Source organism: Bactrocera neohumeralis, chromosome 2 (genome assembly GCF_024586455.1).
Source record: "Bactrocera neohumeralis isolate Rockhampton chromosome 2, APGP_CSIRO_Bneo_wtdbg2-racon-allhic-juicebox.fasta_v2, whole genome shotgun sequence".
Taxonomy (NCBI): Eukaryota; Metazoa; Arthropoda; class Insecta; order Diptera; family Tephritidae; genus Bactrocera; species Bactrocera neohumeralis.
The window spans coordinates 43,510,575-43,536,960 of NC_065919.1; the positions used below are offsets into that span (position 1 = coordinate 43,510,575).

Below are 26,386 nucleotides of genomic sequence, written 5' to 3' on the forward strand. Positions count from 1 at the left end.
AGCTGCTCATTTGTCGGAATCGCCGATATCAGACAACTATAACATGTAGTTGCAATATAACTGAATGATCAAAATCAAGTTCTTGTATGGAATTTTTTTTATTCGCAAAATATACAAATAAAATTCTCAGACCGGACCCCTATGTATATAGCTACCATACAAACGGTCGAAATTCAGATATTGCAAGAAAACTTTTGTATTTGTGAAGGATATTCTGGCTTACTTACAACCAAAGTTAACAACAAGAGACAACTTGTTTTAACTATGTCCTATTAAATTTTCAAGTCAAAAATGGATTTAGAATGGTTTTTAGAAATGTTCTGTTTGACTAGCCAATTTAAATATCGTTGGCAACTCGCAATTCTTACGCTACGTGTGGTTACGCATGGGAGCTATGTAAAATTGTGTGAGATGAGCGACCAAATCAATGTAAGATTTATCGATATATTTTGAATACAAATTAAAGTGGGTTAAAAAACCAATTGGAAAATATTTGCTTCGCTACTTTAAATTAAGTTTAAATATTGTTGTTTAATTGTTAAAAAAAAGTTTAGAGCTTTATACTAAAAAAAATAATGTTATCTGTAAGAAAATCGCATAATATATCGTTCATTGTTGACCACCACTAATAAATGTAAAGTGTTGAAAATTCAGAAATACCGAAGAACTAATCAGTGATATTTTCATATAAATAAAACTAATTGTTTTATTTATGCATATTTAGTAAAATATTTGTTAGTGACACAATGAGAATTTGCGGTTTACATAATAGAACAACGGCAGCTGGTGCTGGTGGCAGTACTACTGCAATAGAATCATTTTTGCAGCCACAATTAAGAAAGCAGTTCGCCGATGAGGTGAAACAGAAACAGGTAAGTGTGTATTATTTACGTTTATTTGTGAACTACTTTTTAATTTTTATATATTTACTGTACATATATTTCCACTTGTGATAATAGGCGATCTCAGATCATTTGATAAACAAAATACTCTACTCCAAACGATTGCTGGTTGACCATGTAGAAGCATTGGAACAATGTTTGCGGAATATAAATCAGCCGGTGGATGAAACAGATACAAGAAGTGCTGGTACTGCTATTTCCAGTGCGGAAATCTTTACTGCAAGAAACACTTGTATATTGTTGGGTACCACCATTTTGGAGCACTTTGTAACACCGAAATGGTTGCGATTAACATTGGTGCCGTCACTCATGTTGACAACCGGCTTCAGCGCTATTTATATGATTAAGAATATTTTTATTTTTCGTAATAAAATTGTCGAAAGTGAGTTGGACAGTTTGATAAGAACGATTGATGAATTTGGAAATTGCATTCGGCGAAATATGACATATTTCAATGAAATACTCATAATGAAGCAACAAGAGCTAATTGAGTGAGTGCAATATCTCAAGTGTTTATGAATATGATGTATTATAAAAGAATTGTATTTTTTAAGATCTCGTCAAATAGAACGTGCTTGGGACTGTATCACATCAGCGAAGGAGGTCACAGAAATATTGTATGATGCAACGCGCAAATTGGAAACGCAATATCCACTGCCTGTACGTTTTTCACAATACTACTCGCAAATGGAAGAGTTGCGCGAATGTGAATATTTCAAAAACAACGTCACCGATTACAGTCCTAAACACATTAAAGTGAGTGCTAAAGACATAATTACTTTAATTGAAAAGTTTTATTTAAAAATTATTACTTCTAGGATTTTCACAATATATTTGCGTATGTGCAGTCACAGTTCTTGCTACGGCTTGCGCTCACGATCTCGACTAAACCATCCATCAGTGAATTGAATGGTGAATTAGTTAAAATTGATTGCCTTATTCGGCAACTAGTGCAGGAGGAAGAAAATCACTTTAAAAATTTAGCTATCGAGATAAATAAAAAGAAACAGTTAGAATTAGAGGTGTTGAACGCCACAAAAGCTATGCAAACACGGAACAGTCCCGTCGCTGTACTTCAAAATTCTTCGCTCAAATTAAGTGCATGTATGGTAGCTGTTGCTGGTGAGTGCCAAGCGCTTGATATTACACTGCAACGACTTACCGAAACTGAAGCGGAACAAAAAGACAATGCCAAGCAACTCATTCAAGTAGCAAACAATATGCGGGGTATTGAAAACGCTTTATCTGTGTGCTTCGATGACTTTCAACGTCTAATGTTGGTCTATAATAAATTTTTGAATAGCAAATTGGATACGCAGCACCATTCAACTGTTGCAGATAGTGAAAATACTATAACAAACAATGACGAATTTCCTGAGAGTATTTTACGTGTAGAAATTTCACAAAATCATAATGATGAAAGTAAACGTGATGATTTCTATGCTTACATGTACGATGAACAACAAGCACAGGCCGAGAAAGATCAACAAGAAGCTGAGGCAAAAGCGCAAACCAATAGAGATCATGATATGGAAATTTTAAACTTTGAAAAGCGAATAACGCAAGGGAAATTTCGTCCGGTATTGAAGCAATTGAAAGATCGTATCGATCCAATTAGAAGTGAAATGCTGGAAAAAGAACGTCAGGTGTTGGCAGCTAAGGGGATTAATGTTGACGAACTTTTTGGTAAGGAAGAAAATACAAAGAATGGAAAAACCGATAAACCAGATAACAAAAAAAGTATTAGCTGGGAGCAGAGTGCCGATGGAGATAGCGATAGCGAGGGTTCAGCAGACTTAGAATTTCAAAGGAGCAATAAAAAGTTAAAGGAACGTGACAACTTTGCGGAAATGCGAAATTTTTTGGCACAAAAGCAAGCTATCAACATCTTTAGACTGGATGATGCAGCACCAATAACAACAACGGGAAATGAAGAAATATTGGAAAGTGAATGCTAAAGTGCTTAAACACTGTGCAATTAAAAGGTGACGTTAATAGCAAGGCAAATAGATAATTAGTATTTTATTCGGCAAATCATTTTGATAAGACGAAAATACAAGTGCATTTTACTTAGCAAATATCTATTTAATTTGAAAGTTATTGTTATGTTAACACATATTTTTCATTGTGAGTGTAAATATTAATTTATACAACTTTAGACTGTTTGAATTGTTATAATCATATGTTCACAAACGTAAAGTAATTACTGGTTGAGAAAATTTGACTGTTTAAAAAATTTCAACGGATTGCATATTTTGCTGTTTTAGGGGCCGCAGTTACACATAATTAGCACTCTAAAGACTATAAATTTTGTAAGTTTGTAAATATGATAAAGAAAATTAGATACGCAATTGGATGATAAGTGTATATACGATAATCAGCTCTTTAGCAAAATTTTACACGCGGTGTTTGGTACTTCATACTATATATAAAAAAAAAACAAAAACAAATATATATATATACTATATGCATGTATTGAATGCATCATACGTAACTTATCGAATTGTATGATATAAAGCTATTGTAAACCTTTAATCTACTATTTATTCTGCCACTTAGCCATCCTTTTCTGCCCAGTGCGCTTTTATCTGTGAATTGATAAGATTAACCTTAAACTTTATACTTTTATTGCTTCTTGTTTAGTTTTATTTTTAGCTTAAGCTTTCATTTACCATTAACATTTACTGTTGCAACCATATATGTATCGATGTATTCTCGTATACTGAGTTGAAAAATTTGAAGCCAGCACTCCTTCATACTTTTCATAAAGCACAAAAGTTACAAAGATCTTTAATTTTATTGTTCCTACTTAAATGAAATAAATAAGTTTCAATAAAAATGCCATTTATATTTGCCTTTTTAAAATTATACATAAAATAAATAAATTAGAGGTGGGTTTAAATCTTCAGTTTAAATTCTCCAAATAATGTTTTTACCCGTATTTAATCCATCATTCAACATTCTCGTAGTAAACGAAGTTTTTCCACAGAATCCGGATGGTTATTAGCTTATGAGCACTTGAACTTTGGTCCAGTTGGTTGATAAATTTGAGCTAAATAATATAAACTTTTCCATCTTCATCAATTCGAAAATCTCAGAGGATTTTTTTGTGTCAAGTTCAACAAAAAAGTTTATATTTGTTCTTTGGATGCTCTATGGAACAATTGCACACTTTTCCTTTTATTGAAATGGTGCAATGTATTTGTTTAAATATTCAATAGATAACGCTGCATGTTTTATCATTTATATTTCTGTTATTTTTGCGTCACACGTTGTATACAGCTTACTGTAGAGCTATATTGTATTATATTATTGTTGAAGTAGCAGTATACAACATTCCCGAATAGTTTAAGGGAATGCTGGTGGGTGACAGTGATCGGGCAAATATAAATCTGAGTCCCTTTCGGTTTAGTAAACCTCAACCGGAAATGAAATGGCTCTAGTCACAAAAAACCATGTAATTTTTGACTTTTTTGTCTGCATTTTTAGGTTAGACTAAAAATGTTGTTCCGTTGAATAAATCACTTACTCAAAACCAAAACTTATCTTCTTATGTGGTAAATAATTTTTTATTTTATTTATTTTTAATGATCACTGAATTATTTTAAAAATGAAGATATGTGTTTCTTAATACTTGTTTATATTTAAGTAGACAGTCAACAGAATATTTTACAAATGGCAACTTTTCTTGTGTGTGTGGGTGCGTCAGATATAATACACATAATAAATACATATTAATTTTCAAAACCGATAGTTTTAAATTGTTATAATCTATGGGTTAACTGTACATACGAACTACATACAAACATCTTTGGTAAAAATCCTACTATTTCGGTCAGCTGAAAGTAGGTAACATACAAAAGGTATCAATATGTGAATATATCACTAAATAATTAAAAAAGTGCAATAATTTACATTATTAAGCAGATCGAACTATCGTAAATGTCTATGTACATACATATATAAATATTATAATACGCCATAATAATAATAATCAGTAATAGGAAGGTAGTTGCAAAAATTATATAAATTTATGTACAAATGTATGCCATTACAAACATAACAGTAATTAAACATTGGCATTGGGCGCACCATTTTCTTTGACAACAATGGAATTGGTATTGCCGCTGGAGAAGGCCGATAAGTTACTGCTTCTCACACTAGTATAACGTATTGGTTCAATACCGAAATCATTGCGCTTCAATCTCCGACGTATACCTGCAATTACAAAGCCGAGCATCACGCCAATCGATACCACCACAGCCGCAGTGATGAGCGTCAATATAATGTAACGTTTTCGCAGGAACTTCGGCGGCTCATCTTCTTCGATTACAATCTTTTTGGGTATTTTTAAATTACATATCTCCTTCGAGGACAAATTAGGTATTATATTGCCTGCGAGAAAGTAAGGTGTATCACAACGTGCTGGCGTGTCCGCATTGATTTGTTGTGCGCCTATGTATTCCAATGTCTGCATGAGGCTGCAGTTGCAATACCAAGGATTGCCGGAAATTTCAAATGTATGTAAATGGGCCCAAGGTTTGGCAAGAGTGCTGATGTCTGTTTTTGACATATCTGATACATTCACGAGGAGTGAAATTGTTGTCAGGGCGCAATGAGATATGTCAAGCTGTAAATAGAAAACGGAGAAAATTAAAGTTGTATACAAATCCGTTATTTCTCATGTTGATTTGTTTTTTGCAAAATGCAACATCCAAAATGAAGCCTATAAAGTATATGATCAAATTGAAAGGTGAATTTTGTCCATTTCATCTCCTTCAAAGTAATCCCCTCCCGCTGCAATACACTTATGCCAACGAATTTTCCACGATACAATATCCGAACCAATCGTTCAGATCGGGCAACTATAGCATATAGCTATCATATAAACTTGCAGATCAAACGTAAGCCTTATGGCAAAACTTTTAATTATGGAAAACTTTTTAATTGTGAAGAGTATTCTAGCTCCGCTGCAACCACCCTTAACGTTTTTTGGTTTTCAAATGGTGCCTTAATCATTTTGCTTTTCCCATATAATTTAACTTGAGATTTTTTGATCTTCTGCAATAAAATTTTATCTCCAAAGCAAATAAACCTACAACTTTGCAAAAATGGTATTCTAATACAAAGTTTTTGGAACAACTTGGGAAATAACGGATACCTTAATATACATACATATGCATACTATATGTACATAAAGTTATTTAGTGTAGGTACTCACTTCAGTTAGATTACCGCTATGCAATAAGCTTTCCATATCCAATTCTGTCAATTTTGGATTATATGCACAGTCCAAACGTCTCAAATTTTCTAAGCGTGTGAATATGCCTTTTCCGATTGTCTTCAAAACCGGCATATAACTTATATTCAGATTCTGTAAGGACGTCAAACCAGCAAAACTCTCCTCAGTAAAACGCTCAATTGGGTTTTGTGCCAAATTCAGTGAAATTAAACTTCTGCCGATCAATTGCAGCTTATCAGGCACGCTGGTCAGCTCGTTACCAGCTAAATTCAAAATACGCAAACTTACTAACGATTTGAAAATAGACATCGACACTGACTTAATAGCAGTATGTGATAAATCAAGTTCCTGAAAAACAAAAATATTTATTTTATTTTTTATACCTTAATTTAGACAACAAACAATTTCGGTCAACAAAAGACAATTGGTTGAGTGTGTAAATTAAGAGAGCTTTAAAAACCGAATGCGATACCAACCTGCAATCCGGTCACCGATGTCAATGCCAAAACGGTTGGCTCGTTCAGCACCTTCAAATCGTTGTAACTCAAATTTAATTTGGTTAAATTTGGTGTGTGTTCGAATACTTTTTTGTCTAGCTGATGTAATTTATTATGGCTCAAATCTAGGTCCACCAATTCTATGGGTTCGTAATGCGTTACTTGAAATGGACCACGAAATACACCAGGTGTCAGCACTTCGCTGGTGATTTCATTCCAACTCAAGTCTAATCGGCGTATGTTTGGTACATCAATGAATGTGGGCTCTTGCAGGTCCTTGATTCCACAATGACGACACGAAAAGGTGAGTTGAGCATCTGTGGCTGGCAATTGCTGCAGTAGTTCGATTTCGTTGTACGAGAAAGTCGCCACAATGTCCACATCTAGAAAAATAATTAACGGAGTACTTGTCATATATGTATGTTTCGAAAGCAATTTGCAAAACATTTCGCTTACTGTCGTGGTTCTTTCCGAACTCGGTCGGCCAACGTGCTAATATGTGCTTGAATCTATTGGAAGTACAACTTAATAAATGATGGTAGCGTTTATCACTGTCATGTGCCGTTAAGCACACACACTTTTCACAAATATCTTTCACGTCCTCGTAGGGTATGTTCTCGTGTTGTGCCGAAGAAAGCAGCACTGCAGCCCCGAAATAGAGTAACTGAAATTTAAAAAAATAACACGGGCATATGTAATAAATATAAATAGTTTATGTATGTACGAGGGCGGTCCATTACATATTTAGCCTACGAAAGTGGAAAGCTGTTCATTGCTCAACATTGCCTGCTTTTAGCTCAATTCGTCTGTAAAATACGTTTTCTGAAGGTCTGCAAAGTAGGCGAAACCTCCTCATTTTGCTCAACTTCCTACCCGGCGAGTGACTTTTTCAAGTTTGGAAACAAAAGGGTATATAACACGAACAAGTTCGGAGAATACGGTGGATAAGACTACAGTCGTAACGTAATTCGACCAATTTGGTCATAGCTACGGTAGTAGTGTACACTGGTTATGGAAGGGCTATATTTTCTGCATAAAATGTAGTAATTACATATACCCTGAACGGAGGATATAAAATTTGTGACGAAGTCTGTAACACATTTCGGAGATCCTATAAAGTATGTGAATTACCAACGCTCAAATTTTGCATACGTCTTTTTCTCCCCAAAATGTTGGTAATTCGTCGGAACCGCCGATTTCTGATATACCGAGTTTTTAGCAGGGATGATATGATTTCTAAGTGTCGTTTCATTCAGTAATGTTACAATTTAATCATGGAAAGATATACGCAAGAGCAACATTTACAAATTATTTGATTTTATTATCAAAATAATTGTTCTCCAATTGAAACTTTTCGTGCCTTTTTACCATTGTATGGTGTACCTGTGCGTGCTCGCTATTCGTCGAATTGTTGAAAATTTCGAGTGCCAATAAGACAAAGAACCACTTGAAGTAATGAAAATATTGCTGCCGTTTAGCCAAGTGTTGATAAAGACCGCAATTTGTCGATTCCGAGACGTTCTCAAGAATTGGAACTGTCTCAAACCACAACCCGGCGGATTTGGTCTTTTATCCGTATAAAATTGTTCTCACTCAAGAACTGAAGCCGTTGGTCCACCGTAAACGTCGTGAAATCTCTTATTTTGACTTGAAACAACTTGAAAATGATAATGATTTTTTTAAGAAAATCATCTCCGATGATCTGACATTGACAATTTGGTGTGATTTTTGGTCTGGTGGAAAAAGTTGATCTTGACAACATTTGATTTCATCAACGTGCCACACAGCACGTGCAACTACGAAAACATGTTGCGAGAAATGCATGGAGATTCGTTTATTTCAAAAAATTGTGGCATTGAATGGTCTCCAAGAAGTTGTAATTTAACGCCATGAGACTACTTCTTGTGGAATTATTTGAATTCATTGGTCTTTAGCAATAAACCGCATTCTCTTCAAACATTAGAAGTCTATATTGGACATGCTATCCAGAACATACGACTTGATTTAGTAAAAAAAAGTACTGGAAAAAGGGTTCATCGAATCCGTTCCTGCTAGTCGAAAGAAATCATGTCACTGTTAATGGAAAACCGTTTACAACCTACAATCTGCCAACATATCGCTAAGAAATTCTAGTGCAGCCATTGAAGTGGTCATTAGCGCTCACATTATGCAGATAACAGCTGGTTTCAATATGACTACCGCACTAAAAACACCGTTAAATGAAGATCATCATTCATAAAATATATATATTTTTTCTTATTAACTAACCTTAATTCGACATGAAGGATTTTTATATCAAAGAACGTGGCATGAAAAAAATAGGAAATGTTATCCGTTGGATTTAAACTGTTTGCCGGTTTTCAGATTTAGTTGGTTCTTGGTTTTTGGCGTGTACGAGTGGATCTACATTTAGTTTATAGTCACGAAAAGTTGCAGAAACTCCTTCAAGTTGAGGTTAAGCGTCAACCAAGGTACTTTAAATTGCCCGGCTGTCAACGAACTTTTGATACATCAGCCTTTTTATTAACTGTTTTCAGGGCACCTGGGTTTGGCTTATTAAAAGCCGACATGTAACAATTTCGAAACTTGTAATATCAGGGTTTTAACGGTGTTCAACGAAAGGTAAGAGTCACCGCACAGCGTTTTTTTTTTTTAAAGAATCGCATCATTGATCGATATTGATATTTTTCCATTTTTCTATAATCAAACACAATTATCAGTCCATTTCGGTTGACATTTTGAACTAATCGTTTAAGAAATTAGGGGTATTCTCTTGCTCTTGCAAAACCCTAGCACGGTGCAAGAATTGCATATATTTCCTCTTGGTGCACCGGCACAACAACAAACACACGCAGAAAATTATTTGCAATGGCTGTAAAATAAGTCAGACCAAAACCCATGCATATTTGCGTGCAATGTCACGCAAAAATATGATTGCAACCCTGTTTTTGCTGTCATTTTACATAAAGACATATTACGTCTTAAAATTTTTGAGGAAGGTAAGTTTTAAATAGATTTTATAATTTCTATTTAAATTATAAAGATTTGTTACAGTTTTTTTTGTTAAAAATTTATGCAGAAGCTGCGTCAATTCACAATAGCCATGCATAATAGTCACCGAAGTCAGTAGACCGAATCAGCCGTTCATATATCACTCGATTCTGCAATGGGTGCTCTCGTGCTCTTGTATATTTCGGTATAGTATTTTTGCAATCTGCAATCTTGCAAGAGCAAGATAATACCCCTATTGTACTACGCGATAGTAAAATTCTCTTGCAATAGCAGCGCCAAATTTTAATAGGACTGCCATCACTTTTAGCCCTAAGCCATATAAATATTTATATTAGTTTAAATGTTATCTGACTTCACAGTCATTCCATTAAAAATTCACTCATTTTCAACGTAAGTCAAATGACTATTTGCATTGCGACTAAAATATGTATGTATGTATTCCTTATCAATGCATAATTATCAGTTTCAAAATAGTCGTTCTTGTATCTTTGCCGGAGTGGCTCCAACAAATGCTTATTATACCACCTGCAAAAGGTGTCGAAATCAAAGTTATACATATTATATTGTTATATATAAAAATAATTAACTATAAATTATAATTAAAAAATATTTAATCGTCATAAATATTTTATAAAATCTCTTTTTTTTTTATTTATATTTATGACGAAAAAAATCTGATTTTTCATTAGACATACATATTTACCTAGACTACATTAGATAAATAAATGAGGATTGCACGAGTACCGCGACCTAAGGTCTATTGTGCCCTCTCCTAAGTCATAAGGACTCACTTAGCCCCTGCATATTGGTAAATTCCAATATCCTGCTAGGTGCTATTTGGGCGATATGATCACTATTTGGAAACATGGATCCAAGAGCCTTTATCCTGATAGTCCCATGTTATATAAGTGCTTCTTAAGGTTACTTCATTACTTGATTACATATTAAAACCTTTTAAGGTTGTAACGACCCATTAGCACTTGGCATGGCGCGCTCCTTTATTGTATGGGGAGCACCCAAAACTAAAGGTTCGGGTCCTACCATGTTGGTGGATGCTGCGGAGCGGGCGAGCTCAGCAGCCACTTCATTTCCGGCTATACCTTTGTGACCGGGAACAAGGTGCATTTGGTTACAATCTGTTAGACTGTTTAGTAAAGATCGCTTTAAGTACCACTTGACTGACGCTGAGTATAACTATACGTCCGTTGCGATAGTTGCGTTATAGGTTTAGCTCTACGCACCGACCTGTAGCGAAGCCCTCTACTTGGAATATGCTCGGAAAACTTTCCATAGATATGAAGAGTTTGGTGCGTGGTCCTGCACCAAGTCTTTCCGACGTTTTTGTACTGTCAGTGTACCACTTGATTGTATTATCCCTAAGCAGTAGTTCGAGAGCGGAATCATTCAATTCAGCCTTACTGCTAAGTGTAACCCTGGACTTCTTAATAAATTTTACACTTTTGGTAATGCTGTCCCTTGGGAGAAAAGCCAGTGGTATTTCGACACTTAAGTCCTTCTGAGCTCTCTATCTTACCTCTGTCAAACCCGCCTGCTGTCATTTGAAGGGGTTGTGTTTTTGGCTACCTGTCCGATTACTAGATGAAGCGGTGTGAGTTTCAGCATGACTTCAAGTGCCACCGTCGGACATGTGCGTATGGCTCCCTACACGCAGATGCATATTCGTTGTGCTTTAGGTATATTATAAAAGGCCCCGATTTATTTATTTTAAATGAAAGTATGCGACCAACTTGGTCTTGGTGATTCTCAAGAATCTAAATTTATAGAATTATATAGAATATTCAACATTCCCATTAATTGTAAATTTATGAATTTGTCGATAAAATTAAAAAAAAGAAAGCTGAAATTCGTCGAATAATTTATTTCAATAGGTTAGATTTTCCAAGATAAGTTCGGCGTGTTTATTTCAATCTAATTGGGCATATTCTTGGTATAAATTGTGACAAGAAAGCATCCGGAAATTATAATTAAATTTTCCGGGTAAATGATATTTCAAACAAGAAAAAACGTTAACTTCGGCTGCACCGAAGCTAATATACCCTTCACAGGTGCATTTCTTTTAGTAACTATGTATCCAGTTTGTATGGAGCTATATGCTATAGTAATCCGATCTGAACAATTTTTTCGGAGATTATGTTATTACCTTAAGCAGTAATCCATGTCAAATTTCGTGAAGATACCACATCAAATGCGAAAGTTTTCCATACAAGCCCTTGATTCCGATCGTTTAGTTTGTATGGCAGCTATATGTTATAATGGTCCGAAATCGGCAGTTCCGACAAATGAGCAGCTTCTTGAGCGAAAAATGACGTTTACAAAATTTCAAAACAACATCTGAAAAACTGAAGGACTAGATCGTATATATACGGACGGACAGACGGACATGGCTAAATCGACTCAGCTCAACGTACTGATCATTTATATATATTTTTTATAGGGTGTTACAAACTTCGTGACAAAGTTAATATACCCTGTTCAGGGTATAAAAATTGTATTTTGCTAAGATGGTAGGACTGTTCTTAATTAATGTGCCAAATATGAGAGCGATCTGTCAACCAGTTTATTTTCAGCAGCGGCTTAAATTGGTACAACTCAGTTGTGCGTAACAATTTTTACAATGGATAAAAATATCGAAGACGGTCGAGAGGTCGTTGAAGACATGCCTCATTCTGGACGGCCTTCGACCTCTTCAACTGATAAAAATATTAGAAAATGAAAGATATGGTACTTGAAAATTGTCAGGCAAATATTAGAGAGATGGTTAGAAAGCTGAACATCTTCGGCGAATTCAATCGAATGATTTTGGTGGATATTTTGGATATGAAACCCGTTCTTGCTCGACTCGTCCTGATAAAGCTGCATTTTTTTCAAAAAGAGTGCTGCAAACAGGACTCTTTGGACGTGCTTGATTGTGCGAATTCCCTTGAGATGAGACATGGGTTTATGAGTTTGACATGCGAACAAGTCAACAATCACCGGAGTGAAACCCGTTTTCAGTCGATCGAAGAGATAAAATAAAAATTCGTTGAAGGAACTGAAGGCCATCCCAAAAAGTCCTTGTGAAATATATTATATCTGGTGGTGATCACTTTGAAGGTGACAAAATAAATATTGATGAATAATTAAATCGATAATTACCATTTTTGTCATAATTTATTTTTACAAGCTGAAGATGAGTCACGAACACATTTTCTGCATTGAAAAGCTGATCGCCAGGTATCATTAAAAAAAATATAATTTTAAATATTTTGAAAAAAGACTTTAACACTTTTATTATGGGGTTCTGAAAATCTATAAATTTTCTTTCGAAGAAGACTACGAGGTTTATCCATGTTCCCTTGCAAGTAGCAGTAAATAAACATACCAAGGGGTTTAGTGGGGCTTAGCAGGTATTTAACACAGATAGTGATGAGTAATGAACTGATACTTACCAGTAACACAAATTTATAATCCATTTTGAATACTTTGTGAGTTTAGTTTGTGGATTCTCAATGCAACTGAATAATTTTGTTGTTAATACAATTCATAATATCACACAATATTCTTCCGATAAATCCACTATTCGAACACTGTATTCACAAATATTATCACTTTGTTAAATATTTTCTTAGGTGTGTATTCGTTTTTGTTGTTATTTTTTGTATTTTTAAGAATTTAACTTTGTTAATTAAATTTCCATACTGTTCATCCTCGCGTTTCTTCTTCACTGGCGAGCTGGTTTCAACGACCAACGTTTAGCAATCACCGAAAGGTTTTCTCTTCTCTCAATTTAAGGAACTACCTCTTTGAGGCAACAATATTTTGTAGCGTTCGTATATGAGCAGGTAAAAGTATTTTAGAGAAAACACAGATAACAGCGTTATCGCAGCCATTTCGTGTTTGTTTTCATTTGATAAGCGCGTTATCAGCGTGTTGAGTTCCCTTTTGAATTCATATTTTCATTTCCACACACACACATATTTATTATATTATTGTAAACGTTTTGGCATAAGCAAGGTGAGAACGGCTACGGACTTTATTGTTTATTAGCAGCTTCTATGGAGAAATATGAAGAAATAAGAATATTGAATATATTTTCTGAAATGCATACATATCTCCCAATACATAACTAAATTTATTTATTATTTTGTATTTGTATTTATTTGTACATATGGTGTCAGTAGGGAAATCTTTAAAATTTTTTTTTTTTTTTGCATTTTCAGTTCCCTTATGCCCTTAAATTTAATGTAGAAACCCACTTTACCATTGGAAGGTTTCGAAAAAGGCCCAAAACTAATAATAAAGCTCGACGTTCGGAGCGCTCGGAGTGCACACCTGGCACTTTAAACGCGTTTTTCTCAAAACACACTTTTTTAAATTGGCGGACATGATTCCGGTCGAACTACTCAACCGATTTGCTTAATTTTTTTTAAATGTTCAGAAAACGCCTGGTTATCGTACCTAATAGATTCATAATTTTTTATAATTTATTGATAATGTTATGACAAAATTTATGTAAAAAAGCATGGCCAAAAAAGCCATTCACGTACTTTTGAGGAATAAATTGGGTTTCTGTGTTTCAGATGATCCAAACATGAAAAATCGTGTCCGCCAGTGAATTCACTCAGCCATTTCTCCGACAGATGTCATCAAAAAATTCCGTAAAAATTTGTTTATACAGTCCACGAATACCTCATGATATTATGTGGAAAAGTTCTATTGTAGAATAAAAATTTCTATAAAATAAAAAATAGCAAAAAAAACAGGCCAGATTACCCTACTGACCCCGTAATTTCTTATAAAAATTAACCAAATTAAAAAGTATTAAGTTTAAAATCAAACTCAATTAGTTAAATATGCAATAATCCACTAAGCTGGGGTGTCGTCATTCTGGGTAAGCATTTACCGTCCTCGCCGCGCAACCTGGAATCGTGAGTAACCTTTGTGTAAGATGTGGTAGTCAAACCGTATGGAGACCCCCGGCTAAAAGAGACTAAGCTTCAGCGGAGTCTCTCCGATATATTCGGTTTAAGAGTTTGCTGAGTCGGCTCGCTGTATAAATATGTATACAACTTTATACTACTCGCCTAGCGAGGTTGTATGCCGGGTTTGGGACCCGCTACGTAAAACCCACTCCCAATGCAATGAAAAAACAACAGCCTCGAATGAAAATCCCCAATTTTGATGACAAGCCAGGAAAACGTAATAAGGACTATGATTTAAGGGCATGTACCTGTACCTGTAATGTCTTGTTCCTAAATTGGGAAGGTGCTGTAATCAAACTGGTTGATGTCCTCGCAAAAATAAAGGCTGTTATCACCGCTATCCAAGAAATGCGAAGGACCTTGTAACATTTACTACAGCGGTCTTATAAAGGAGCGCAAATTCGGTGTGGGAGAAAGGCTCATTCGTCGAGTCCTGGCTTTCACTTCGGTGGATGTGTGTTTAGTCACAATCCAAATCAGAGCAAAATTTTTCAACATAACACTGATTTGCGCCCACTCCCCGACGGAATAGAAGAACGATATGGCCAACGATGCCTTCTTTAAGCGCTTGCTGCGCACCTATGAGGGTTGCCCCCGCCACGTCACTTTAACGCCAGGCTGGGCAAAGAAGTATATTTGGCACAATTCAGCCTCTATGACGACACCTCTCCAAATGGGTTGAGAATGATCGACTTCGCAGGCGCCCAAAATATGGTTGTCTGTAGTACTAGACTCCAGCAGAAGGAAATTCATCATGCCTCGGGATAGAAAATTCAAAATTAGATTGATTATGTTATGATAGATGGAGGTTATGTCTCCAGTACCCTTGAAGTACGTACGCTCCGAGGACCTAACGTCGGCTCGAACCACTACACACAATTCCCCAATCGATGACGACGAAACAAATGTTACATTGTCCAACTATGATGTTGTTTGAATAGTAATTACCCGTCAGAAGAACAACAAAGCGGCAGGGGCTGATGGAATACCGTCCGAGATATTCAAATACGGCAGGCACAAGTTGCATGCATCAGCTTTTTTGCAAGATATGGTCGGATGAAAGCCTAAGTGTGCTCTGCTAACCTCACAAAAAGGGGAACCCCACAATCTGCGCCATTTACAGTGGGATAAACCTTCTTAATATTGCATATAAGGTATCGAGCGTAGTGTGCGAAAGACTGAAGTCCACCGTCAACAAACTGATTGGACCTTATCAGCGTGGCCTTAGACCTGGAAAATCTACCATCGACCAGATTTGTACCATGCGTCAAATCTTGGAAAAGACCCGTGACAAGTAGATCGACACACACCACCTCTTCATCGATTTTAAAGCCGGCTTCGACAGCACGAAAAAGAATTGCTTCTAAGCCGCTATGTCTGAATTTGGTATTCCTGCAAGTCGAATACGGGAGTGTAAGCTGACGTTGAGCAACAAGCTTTGCCAGGATCGGGAAGAATCTCTCCGAGCTGTTCGATAACAAGCGAGGTTTCAGATAAGGAGACTTCTTATCGTGTGGCTTCTTCAATCTATTTGCCGTTTTGTCCAGATTAAATAAGGAAGCGAAGCGTATGGGTCTAGTTGTGAACGAGGACAAGACGAAAAATCTCTTGTCATCAAACAAACAGTCATCTCATTCACAATTTGGCTCACACGTCACTTTTGACAATCATAATTTTGAAGTCGTGCATAATTTCAACTATCTTGGAATCAACATCAACACCAACAACAACGCAGAATAACTCTTGCCAACAGGTGCTACTGTGGACTGAGTAGGCAATTGAAAAGTAATGTCCTCTCTCGAGGAAAAAAGACCAAACTATACAAGTCCCTCATCATTCCCGTTCTGCTATATGTATGGTGCGGAGGCATGGACAATGACAGTCGGCCTTAGGAGTGTTTGAGAGAAAGCTTTTGCGGAAGAATTATGATCCTTTGCACATTGGCAACGGCGAATACCGCAGTCGATGGAACGATAAGCTGTATGAGATATTGACATAGTTCAGCGAATCAAGAGGCAGCGGATGCGCTGGCTTGGCCATTTTGTCCGGATGGAAGGGGACACTCTAGCTTTGAAGGTTTTCAGTTCAGTACCCACTAGTGGAAATGGAAGAAGAAGAAGACCTCCACTCAGTTGGAGTGATCAGATGGAGAAGGACCTGGCTGCACTTGTAGACGATATTTCTGGAGTATGCGGCAACATTAAAACTTATCAGAGATAGTAAAGATGTACAAAAAAGTTATATAATATATGGAGACATAATTGCTTAGTTAAATGCTTGCCGGCGAAAAGCGTGTAAAATGTGCGGAACTCCATTTATAAATTAACATCAATTATTAACTATGCCTCCCAGTCAGCTTATGGTTAGACAGCAGTCATTTTGCATAAAAACAAACAATAAAATAGACACATTATACATAACAAAACATATGTCTGTCGGTGCCGTCTTATTTTTGTTTTATTGATAAAAAAGCGAAAACATTTGAGCTCCCGAGTGATTCATGTCGGTTTGCTTGAATAGCAAATTAGCTTGTCGAATGGCAAGAGGTAAACAAAAAGTGCAAGCTGAGAAGCTCTTACTCATACACATGTACATCATTAGTGTGTCATTATGTGATGAAGATAGGTGAAATGAGAACATATGTGTGAAGGTGTGAGTCCACGGTACACTTTAGCTTAACCAAAATTCTTAGAAACGGATTGCCCTTTTGAGATTCATTACCGAGGAATGTCGAATAAGTTTATGAGACAAAAAGGATACAGAAGGTAAAAGAGATAAGCTTGAATAGATTAAGGTGGTCGTGTGAAAGATTTGTAGATACATTAATACATTAGTATATGCGAGTGTGGTTCAACAAAGATTACATTCAACTCGTAATATATTTAATAATATCACATGATGAAGCGGGAGTCTCGCAAGTTTTGGGACAATGGAAAAAATTTAGGTCGGTGACTTTTTTGTAATGAAAATTGAGCAATGATATCAAAGAATGATTCATTGCTATATTCAGGATCTTATCCTTCGGTAGTGATCATCAAATATTTTTTTAACGATTTTCAGTGTGGTCGTCTATGACATCGTATCGCTTGAGCTGAGAGGGTAGGCATCTCCAAATACCGCGTGGGTCATGCATGAAATATTGGGTATGAGAAAGCTGTGTACATGCTGGAAGTGAATGGGGCTCTGGTCAAAAAACGTAGTCGCGAGATCATTTCACAGTAGTGTTTAACGATGTCGTCTGCCGCCTTTCATGACCATCAGTAGATTTGGCGTACTTCGATCCACGCTACCGTTTTCTGGGATTCTGGTGCGATCTACATCGACCTGAAAAACAATTACTTCCACTATGCTTAATTATTGGGTCAATGCAACAGCAAATTGCAAAAATACGGTTAGAGCCAAAATTGCTCTTCCTTCGTAACAACGCATTTGCTCGATCGAACTATGCTACGACCTTCCGCCTCATACACAGTATAATCGAAATTCGACAGTGTTTTTGTTTTGTTTCCAAACTTAAAAATTCGTGTTTCTCGAACAAATCGAATCGACGCTAGATCAAGAATAGCATGATAACAGAAGACTAAATTATTTATGGACCAACGAAAGTTTATGCAAGTTTAAGGCTCCAAATTTACTAGAGCTTTTTCTTGGTTGAAATAGACTAGGAGTCCTTGTAAAATCTTTTGTGCGAGTTTTCTAAGTAGATGAAACAAAAATCTCTGTATCCAGCATCTGAACTAGACTTTAAGAACTTACTATTGGCGAATTAAAATTACTACAAACAGGCATTTTCTATGAACATTAGACTGATTGATATTTTATTATTGCGTGGCGGGATATACAGAACATAAACTTGCATAACTATACCTTCAAAGCATCTATGGCCTGAGATAGACATACTAAATACTAACTTTGTTTGGGCAGACATATCTAAATCTTTTAGATAGTACAACAAAAACCGTACTATTATGTCTTGCTCCTATATTACTGTTATTTGCTTTAATTTAATTGTTTACTATGGAGTAGCAAAGTAAACAACCTTAACTATCAATCGTAATTGTTGACATTTTAGTTGTAATAGAACAACAGTTTCATTTGAATTGAGAGCAAAAGGAATGATTTAAAAGAAGAAAGCACAAAGTCATAAATTGAGAGGGAAAACGCACAGTCAATATGACTAATGGCTCATTTATGCATCAGTGTTCATTGATGAATGCACGTACATGATTATTCAGGGAGACATACAAGTAAATCTGAGCTCGTCACAGCATCAGCTACACAATTAACAAAGCTACGACACGGTGCCGACAAAACCGCTGTCATCCTTAGTTCCATTGAACTTTTGGACTGAACGCTTGACGAAACGGCAGTCCGATCAATTGATACATTCGCACTTTTCTGCGCGATTGAACCACTTAAGGCCGTATAAAAAAGTGATAGAAGTCAACAGACGATGAACGGTGAATATAAGTACGTATTCCAATATCATAACGGGTGTTTTTTAGTGTAGTTTTCAATGCGGGGATACCTTTTTATGTGTTGCTCTTTTTGACAGATTTTTATAATAAATAGACTTACTCCGGAACCACGTTTGCAAATGGTGCTAATCTATTACCAAAATAATGGTTCGGTTCGAGCGAGGGAGCGGGCGCTTTTTCCAATATTTGGTCGTCATAATCGCCCAGCAGAGTCGGTTATTCGAGTAGCCGTGGATCGGTATCACACCACCTCAGAGACGCCGTACAGTGTGCCCCGAAGACTCTGTTGCTGCTGTTGAGCAGAGTATCGAAGAAGTCGCCAACGCGCGCGACAATTACAGCTGAGCCCACCCACTTTATGAAAGATTTTGCGGAAGAAGATTTTGCGGTTGAATCAAAATCCAACTAATGCAGAGTTGAAGCGCGACACACGTCCGGTAGAATGTCTACCGATCCCGATTTCCAAAAGGAATTATTAATAAACAAAATTGATGATAATCGTCAAATCATTGTTGAGACGCCACTTACATCCTGAAAATGTCACTGTTTGGTCTGAACTATGGGCAGAGGGAATCATTGGTTCATATTTTTTCAAAACTGAAACCGGCTGTCACAGTCAATGGGGACGCTCTAGAGCCATGATGAATGACTTTCTCGTATCTGAAAGAGAGGATGGTGATGTAGACGACCATTGCTTACAACAAGACGACTTTTGGTGCCATGCAGCCAACGAAATAATCAATTTATTGAAAGAAACTTTTCGTGAGCGCTTTATCTCGTGTCATAGTCCTGCAGTGTTGCCTCCAAGGACATGCGATTTACCACCACTGGACTGTTTTTTGTGGGGTTATGTGTAATCACTTGTCTGACTTTTTGTAAGAGAATATTCGGCCTGATTTTGCTGACATACCATAACTTCCCGAATTGCTGATCGGCATAATTTTTAAGACATAACGGCAAACCTTTCTCTTTATAATAAAATTAAATGTGTTTTATTTATTAAACCAGATGTCTAAAAACACACCCTTTATATTTTGTAGCAGTATGGTATATTTAAAGTTGAACGATTGGGGAGCGGAAGTTGTAAATACATATGGCGGAATGGCATCTGCTAAAGTGCGAAATCCAAACTAAGTAAACGATAATTGTTTCTCCAAATAAACCTGGCACTACAATAATAACAAAGGCACCTGCAGTTCGATGGCTTAATACTTTCAGCTGTAGCGCCGCTCTTTTAACGAATAATGAAGTCGTAAACTTTACTCCACAATATATTGTTGTTAATTATTATTTACTTTATTAATTCGTATATTTTAATATTTCACTTAAAAATTTTTAAAAGAAGTCACTGTGATAGCGCTCCTCCAACACACTCATACAATACAGTTCACCTAAGCAGATTCCACAGAGGAACGAGCTGTTACAAGAGCAAATTAATTAAAACTGTTATCGAAAAGGCGCGAATCTACTTTTCGAAAACAATAACAGCACAACTTTAACAACATTCATGGAAATTTATTTTGAGTTGCGGCTGCAGATGCGCAGTAACTCAGACCAGCAGACAAGTAGTCAAACGAGTAATTACAAGTGCCATGAACGTGGCTTGATTATTGTCACTTTTCCCGCTAGCTTTTTTATACACGTACATACATACATACTTGTATATGTATTTACATTTTAAAATAGATTTAATTGATGGATCACCACGAGTACATGTCAACACACTTTGAATGTCCAACGCGCACTCTGGCAACGGAAATGCGTTTCTTCGTTCATTTAATTGTATCACATCTTTCATTTATGTTTTTTGCTTTGTTGTCAAATCGACGACAGCTGCAAGCGCTGTTTGAAAATCCGCCACAAATCCCGACCGTTTCCAATAAAGTCACTTAACAAACTAAAACAGCAGACTGGAATCGTACGGGACAAACAAACGATCGGCGATCAACGCTGGTTTCTCAGCAGTAACGGCGCAGCGAAACTCCAAAGCGCTCACAAAAAACTCAAAGAAATTAAGAAAAACAAGTTAAAGCGTTAAATGGAGCTGCAAAGAAGTTCTGATACCATCTGAAGCATATATGTACATATGTATGTATACAAAAGTAATTTTATAGCCTCAAATTTAGACCTAAGCTTATATGTAAGCTTAGGAAATGATAGCTCATGTGTTATACAAGAGGTTTTTAGATTAGAAAATGTTTCTTTGTCATCGCAGCTAATCTCAATCTAATTCTGTTTTGATTAAATTAATTAGTGTTTTTTGTATGTAATGATGAAAAGTGTTGAATAGTTTTTAAACCCCAAACTTTTGCCTATATATGTATGTTGCATATATCTATACATATAATGTGTCTTGAATATATAACGGAAATAAAAAAGACGAGTGCCAGAGTAGAAGTAATGTTTTGGATCTAACGATTCTTATGAGCTCAGCTTTCAAGTTTAATGTATCCTCGAATTCTATTACCTTCTAAATTCGTATGCTACAAATATCTCTATAAATTAACATCGATAGTTAATATCAAACGAGAGGGGTATATGATTTGATTTACTCAATCCCTCGCTCACTTGTTGGCTACAAAACTCCAGTGCCCGAAATATAAAACCAAACAAAACAAGTTCAAGTAAAACAAAACAGTACTTACCCACCGCATAAACGCAGTACACCATACGAAAGTTAGCTTTGGTGTACACACAGTCGAACAATTAACGAGCACTCTTACAAGCAATAATAATAACAAAAAGGAAAGTCCAAATTCGGGCAGAACGGAATTGTAGATGCCAGTTCCCACAACAATCGGAGCTACATAACCGGTACGGACCCGAATTTTTATCCAATCAAGTAGAGCAAACACTCAACACCATTCCACAAAATTACAAATTGTGACAGAGACCTGGCAATTAAAAATTCTCAAAATTTTTCAGTACTTAAAAGTAAGGTGACTGAGGATATAAATATAACATTTTCTTACCTTTGTACAGAAGAATGAACTAATTATGATATAATTAATAGTATCTACGGCGCTGTCTATGTATCCCTTGATTAATCAAACAGAAAAACATGGACGGGAGGTTTTTTTAACCATCCGTACACATAGGGTAGGTCAATCCTTCAGAACGAGACTAACAGAAGTTATCAAATGGGCTTATGGTCCAAGCAGCAAGTCTATAAACTTTATTGTTGATAGCTAAGTGGCACTAAAAGCTAATCGCGGTACCAGCACGAAATCTTCCTGCGCAACGTCAAATTCCTAGACCTCACTTTAGACTCAACCTCACAGTTGAATATTCATGTGGAATTAACACTGTACAGAGCCACCAAATATGAAGACGCCACACCATAAATGCAGACGCCGAGCCGATAGATCCTAAGGCTGCAAGCCAGGGCCGATCAGGTAGCTGTATGCCATGAACGTAAGGCCTATTGTCACTTATGGAGCGGTTGCTTGGGCATCGAAGGCAACGCTGCGCTTCAGAGGCGATGCGTCTTCGTCCCACCGCAGCACTTGAAGACATGTTGGAGCTCACACCGCTGCATCTATTGTTCAAATAGGCAGCGAAGCATACCATCAGAGATAAATATGCTTATGGCAGAGGAGGGATATAGCAAAGGGAAGACAATTAGGGGAAGACACACTACTGGCCCTTCTTCAAGGATACGACGTTGCGAAGAAGGTAAACTTCGGAGTGGAGTTTCACACTCGGCCTACTACTGAGGGCCAGAAGACATTGGAGCAGGCATAGAGGGACTGCATACCAAGCTTTCCATAACAGTTGGATGTTGTTTCCGAGCATCTTTCAAGCAGAAATCTTTGCTATAAGCAGAAATCGATCTCCCACGCAACTATCGCAACCAGCGTATCACTATACTCAGAGATACTCATACGGCACTGAAAGCGATCTCAGTTTATGAAGTCAAATCGTTATTAGCGAGGGAGTGTATAGGAATGCTGAATCGCCTTGAGCAATGAGCTGGCGACGATTTAACCCCCGCTCTGCGGCAGCTTCCAAAATGATAGGTCCATAACTATGCATTGAGGTGGGATCCCACATCATAAAAGAGTTGCTCCGCACGGAGAAGAGAGTGCAGGCAACAGGAATGCGCCACGCCAATTTGCTATTGGGAGGGTACAACCAAGCAAGGTTTAGAGACATCATCAACTTCCACCGAGACAAATTCCGTCTCCTTGTCGCCCTATGTAATGGGCACTGCAGGCTCAAGAAACACTTGTCCAACATGGGCATAATCTCTTGTTGCCGGTTTTGCGAAATGGAACTGGAAACTCCAGAACACTTTCTTCTAGACTGCCCAGCAGGCTCATGGCCTTTGGATTCATTCAGGTGAACAGGGGTCTCATAACCTCCATGACGCCCAGCAAGATCCTGGAATTGTTCAAAGTGCTGGAAGCAAGAACTGTGCCCTTGCGAATATCCATCCTTCAGCCGATAGAGAGGGGTTTTTAAAAAAGACTGACAATATTCCAATTTTTAATAAATTGGACTGATAGAGTGCAAAAAATTATTACAACATTTTTTCATTCCACTCAAGTACTAATGGTGCTTAATTGGGATCTTTTTGAGAGCACAATAAGCTTCAATGATTAGGAATATATAATTATCATTTTTTTATGTTTCCTTTACAATGCTAAAATACCTAAACAAACCATATATCGGTTGGGTATAATAAAAATACATAAAACAATAAAGAAAGCAGCAATAAGGCGCGCACGTCACGTTCGATCGAAACTGATGGTTCCAGCATAGCGTGGGACAGACCACAAAACTGGTGACTTCAGTTTTGCTACTTGCATTGCATGCGCTGATGCTGCTTCAGTTCGCTGTTATATTTGCCGCTACTTGCTTCCTTTGTTTTGGTTTATTTGTTGGCGTTTTGGTGTCCAAAATTATATAGAAAACAACTCGAAACCGGTCAGCCGCATCAAGGGGGATGGCTGCAAGCTTAGCAGCACCTACTCATCTCTTCACATTCGATTTGGTATTTAATGCTTAGCGCATGCGCGCCAAACGTTCGCTGCTTATAAATATACATATGCATGTGTGTATATTTGAGAATGTATGTTACATATGCTGCACTCTTAACCAAGATTCAATGTAGACTGGACGCAATGCACGTTTGGCTTTAAATTTTTTTTGCTTTTCTTCGGTTTTGCTCACATTTGCAGCGCTGAAATGTGATGTGCTTGTACTTTGGTGTTACTGTAGTTGTAGATGAGTTTATTTCCTATACCAGCGGCTATTAAATTCCTACACGTTGCGGTTAAACTGCATTTTATCAAGCTTTTCTTTTGTACAATTGCTTTACGACCAGTTTTTATTTATGAATGCACATTCGCATGCTTGTATGTATGTATGTTTGTGTATACTTTTGCGAGCAAGGTAACTGGGTTTCGTGTTGGACGTTGCTACAGAAAAATGTCAAAGTTTGTTTGCAATCAAATTAATGTTTTAAGTACCTGGGAAAATTTTTGTTGATCAATTATGCAGCGCTTCCCAAACTTGTCTTTATTGGTGTATCAATAATATATGTATTTGATAGTTCAAAGTAAAATATATGACATTTTATTTATTTATACTGATTTATGATTTAATTTAATTTCAATTGGTTTAAAAACCAAAAATATTGACTTATGGACATCAAATGTTTGTTGCATTTATGTTTTTTACAAATATATACAATGAGACCCTCAAATAATAATTTGAATTCCTATGTTTGACCAATAATTTTATGTAAAAGTGTATTTATGTAGGAAAATACAATTCATACTCCAATACAAGTCATTCGCTTTAAGATCTGGATTAAGAATATCCCAAAGTTCGAATAATGCTTATAAAATTCGCAAACTTTTCTCTAAATAAAAAATAAATGTACATACAAAAACTATATTATACCCTTGATAGCACACCACTGATAGCTAAACACAATCATAGTTTTTAGAAAATTTTCTTGCAGTCCAGGCCAAACATAATACATAGAGGTAAGGTAACCAATGTACACACAATGCATTCCTATATGGGATAATATTATATTTGTATATATGAAGAGTACCGTTAGTTTGTTGAATTATTTGAAATTATAAATAATTTGATATTGTTTATTACAGCTTTTTGTTGTTTACAAATCAGTATTATTTACTGCATAATAATCGACTTTTTTATTATACACTTAGTAACCACAACTAACAGAATAACATACTTATTAATCAATAGAAAAGTCGTTCGAAGTTTTTTTCTTTTCATTTTTTCTCTACAAGCGATGCCGCATATAATAGTCAATAACTGTTGAAAAGGCAGCGAATCCGGCAGCACCCACAATACCTGCCTTAACACCCGCACGCAGACCAATCAGACCCCCCGTAACAGCGCCCGCATAGGTACCGTTCCGCCAATCAGTAACACCTCGATACTATTTAGAAAAGAGTAATTTATACAATTCTTTACATATGAATTATGATACTCACACTTTCGATTGTGCACTCTACGCCTGAGAAAACCATGCCAATCATGGCAAAATTCTTGGCGTAACCATGTGTTGTCTTGCGCATATCTCGTAAAATCTCACGAGCTGTCTGTTTCTTTTCGTGCAATAACGGGTCTGTGAGGCTGGGGTTTACCGAGGCGCTAAACAAACCAATAGCGGCACCCAAACCATAACCTGTAAACCAAAATAAAAACCAGCTATTAGCTAATTATATTTGTAACGTAAATTATGCTATTTATACCCATTACGCAGGCAGTTATAGACTTGAAGGCGCAACTTTCTACTGTCTTCTCAATCATTTTCTCTTCATTCGTTTTTATTTGTATTGGACCATTACTAGAGGGTACCACTATATTTTCACGGTATCTGCGATTGGAAGTTAAGTAAGTGATAACAGAATCAGTGAAATAGATGTTTCAACTATACCTATATAGATTCCCAACAAAATGCTGTGCCATTTCATCCATTTGTGCGTTCTCAAAAAATACGCGCTTATCTTCTTTTTGTAGCGCGGGTAAGTCAACCATTTTTGTATTTAAACTATTAATTAAAAACAACTATTTGTAAGAAAAATATAAATTAACGATGTGCTTTTTTGTTTTTCTAGCCATGCGCGGCTGTCAAAATGCGCTGTCAGCTGTTTCCTCACAGCTGTTCAAATGACAAACACACTACACTTGAATGAGCAGTCATTTTAGTGCACAGTTATGTATAAATACAAGTTTAAATTATTTTTAACCCTAGGAGAAATGAATTTGCAGATGACCTATTTGA

The 26,386-nt window shown here is 36.5% G+C and overlaps 3 protein-coding genes across 7 annotated transcripts; 1 reads left to right on the forward strand and 2 right to left on the reverse strand.

The window, feature by feature from the left end:
- Positions 1–668: 668 nt before the first annotated feature.
- Positions 669–3,750, forward strand: LOC126751267 (uncharacterized). Its single transcript, XM_050461387.1, has 4 exons — positions 669–872; positions 960–1,393; positions 1,457–1,658; positions 1,721–3,750. Exons 1-4 carry the CDS (start codon positions 747–749, stop codon positions 2,858–2,860), a joined length of 1,902 nt encoding a protein of 633 aa, XP_050317344.1. The 5' UTR covers positions 669–746; the 3' UTR covers positions 2,861–3,750.
- A 771-nt stretch (positions 3,751–4,521) lies between these two features.
- Positions 4,522–21,000, reverse strand: LOC126751270 (carboxypeptidase N subunit 2). 5 transcript variants are annotated; one of them, XM_050461395.1, is made up of 6 exons: positions 20,839–21,000; positions 13,103–13,706; positions 7,098–7,305; positions 6,621–7,024; positions 6,124–6,492; positions 4,522–5,532 (listed from the first exon to the last, which is right to left on the reverse strand). In XM_050461395.1, exons 2-6 carry the CDS (start codon positions 13,124–13,126, stop codon positions 4,972–4,974), a joined length of 1,566 nt encoding a protein of 521 aa, XP_050317352.1. In that variant the 5' UTR covers positions 13,127–13,706; positions 20,839–21,000; the 3' UTR covers positions 4,522–4,971. The 5 variants fall into 5 exon arrangements, with proteins under 5 accessions (XP_050317352.1, XP_050317353.1, XP_050317350.1 ...); XM_050461396.1 differs by having other exon boundaries at positions 13,103–13,703; positions 20,788–21,000; XM_050461393.1 differs by having other exon boundaries at positions 20,788–21,000.
- Positions 21,001–25,182: 4,182 nt separating this feature from the next.
- Positions 25,183–26,257, reverse strand: LOC126751303 (mitochondrial import inner membrane translocase subunit Tim22). The gene is made up of 4 exons (XM_050461464.1): positions 26,039–26,257; positions 25,854–25,978; positions 25,593–25,786; positions 25,183–25,537 (listed from the first exon to the last, which is right to left on the reverse strand). The coding sequence occupies exons 1-4, from the start codon at positions 26,137–26,139 to the stop codon at positions 25,379–25,381; spliced, it is 579 nt and encodes a 192-aa protein (XP_050317421.1). The 5' UTR covers positions 26,140–26,257; the 3' UTR covers positions 25,183–25,378.
- Between the last annotated feature and the right edge of the window lie 129 nt (positions 26,258–26,386).

Coding starts and splice junctions, on each gene's coding strand:
- LOC126751270 (XM_050461395.1), bottom strand. CDS start 13,126: ATGGATTATAAATTTGTGTTACTG. Junction 7,306..13,102: donor ATTATAAATTTGTGTTACTG/GTAAGTATCAGT, acceptor TTTAAATTTCAG/TTACTCTATTTCGGGGCTGC. Junction 7,025..7,097: donor GTTCGGAAAGAACCACGACA/GTAAGCGAAATG, acceptor TTATTTTTCTAG/ATGTGGACATTGTGGCGACT.
- LOC126751267 (XM_050461387.1), top strand. CDS start 747: ATGAGAATTTGCGGTTTACATAATAGAACAACGGCAGCTGGTGCTGGT. Junction 873..959: donor ATGAGGTGAAACAGAAACAG/GTAAGTGTGTAT, acceptor TTGTGATAATAG/GCGATCTCAGATCATTTGAT. Junction 1,659..1,720: donor ACAGTCCTAAACACATTAAA/GTGAGTGCTAAA, acceptor TATTACTTCTAG/GATTTTCACAATATATTTGC.
- LOC126751303 (XM_050461464.1), bottom strand. CDS start 26,139: ATGGTTGACTTACCCGCGCTACAAAAAGAAGATAAGCGCGTATTTTTT. Junction 25,979..26,038: donor TTTGTTGGGAATCTATATAG/GTATAGTTGAAA, acceptor TTCCAATCGCAG/ATACCGTGAAAATATAGTGG. Junction 25,787..25,853: donor TATAACTGCCTGCGTAATGG/GTATAAATAGCA, acceptor TTTGGTTTACAG/GTTATGGTTTGGGTGCCGCT.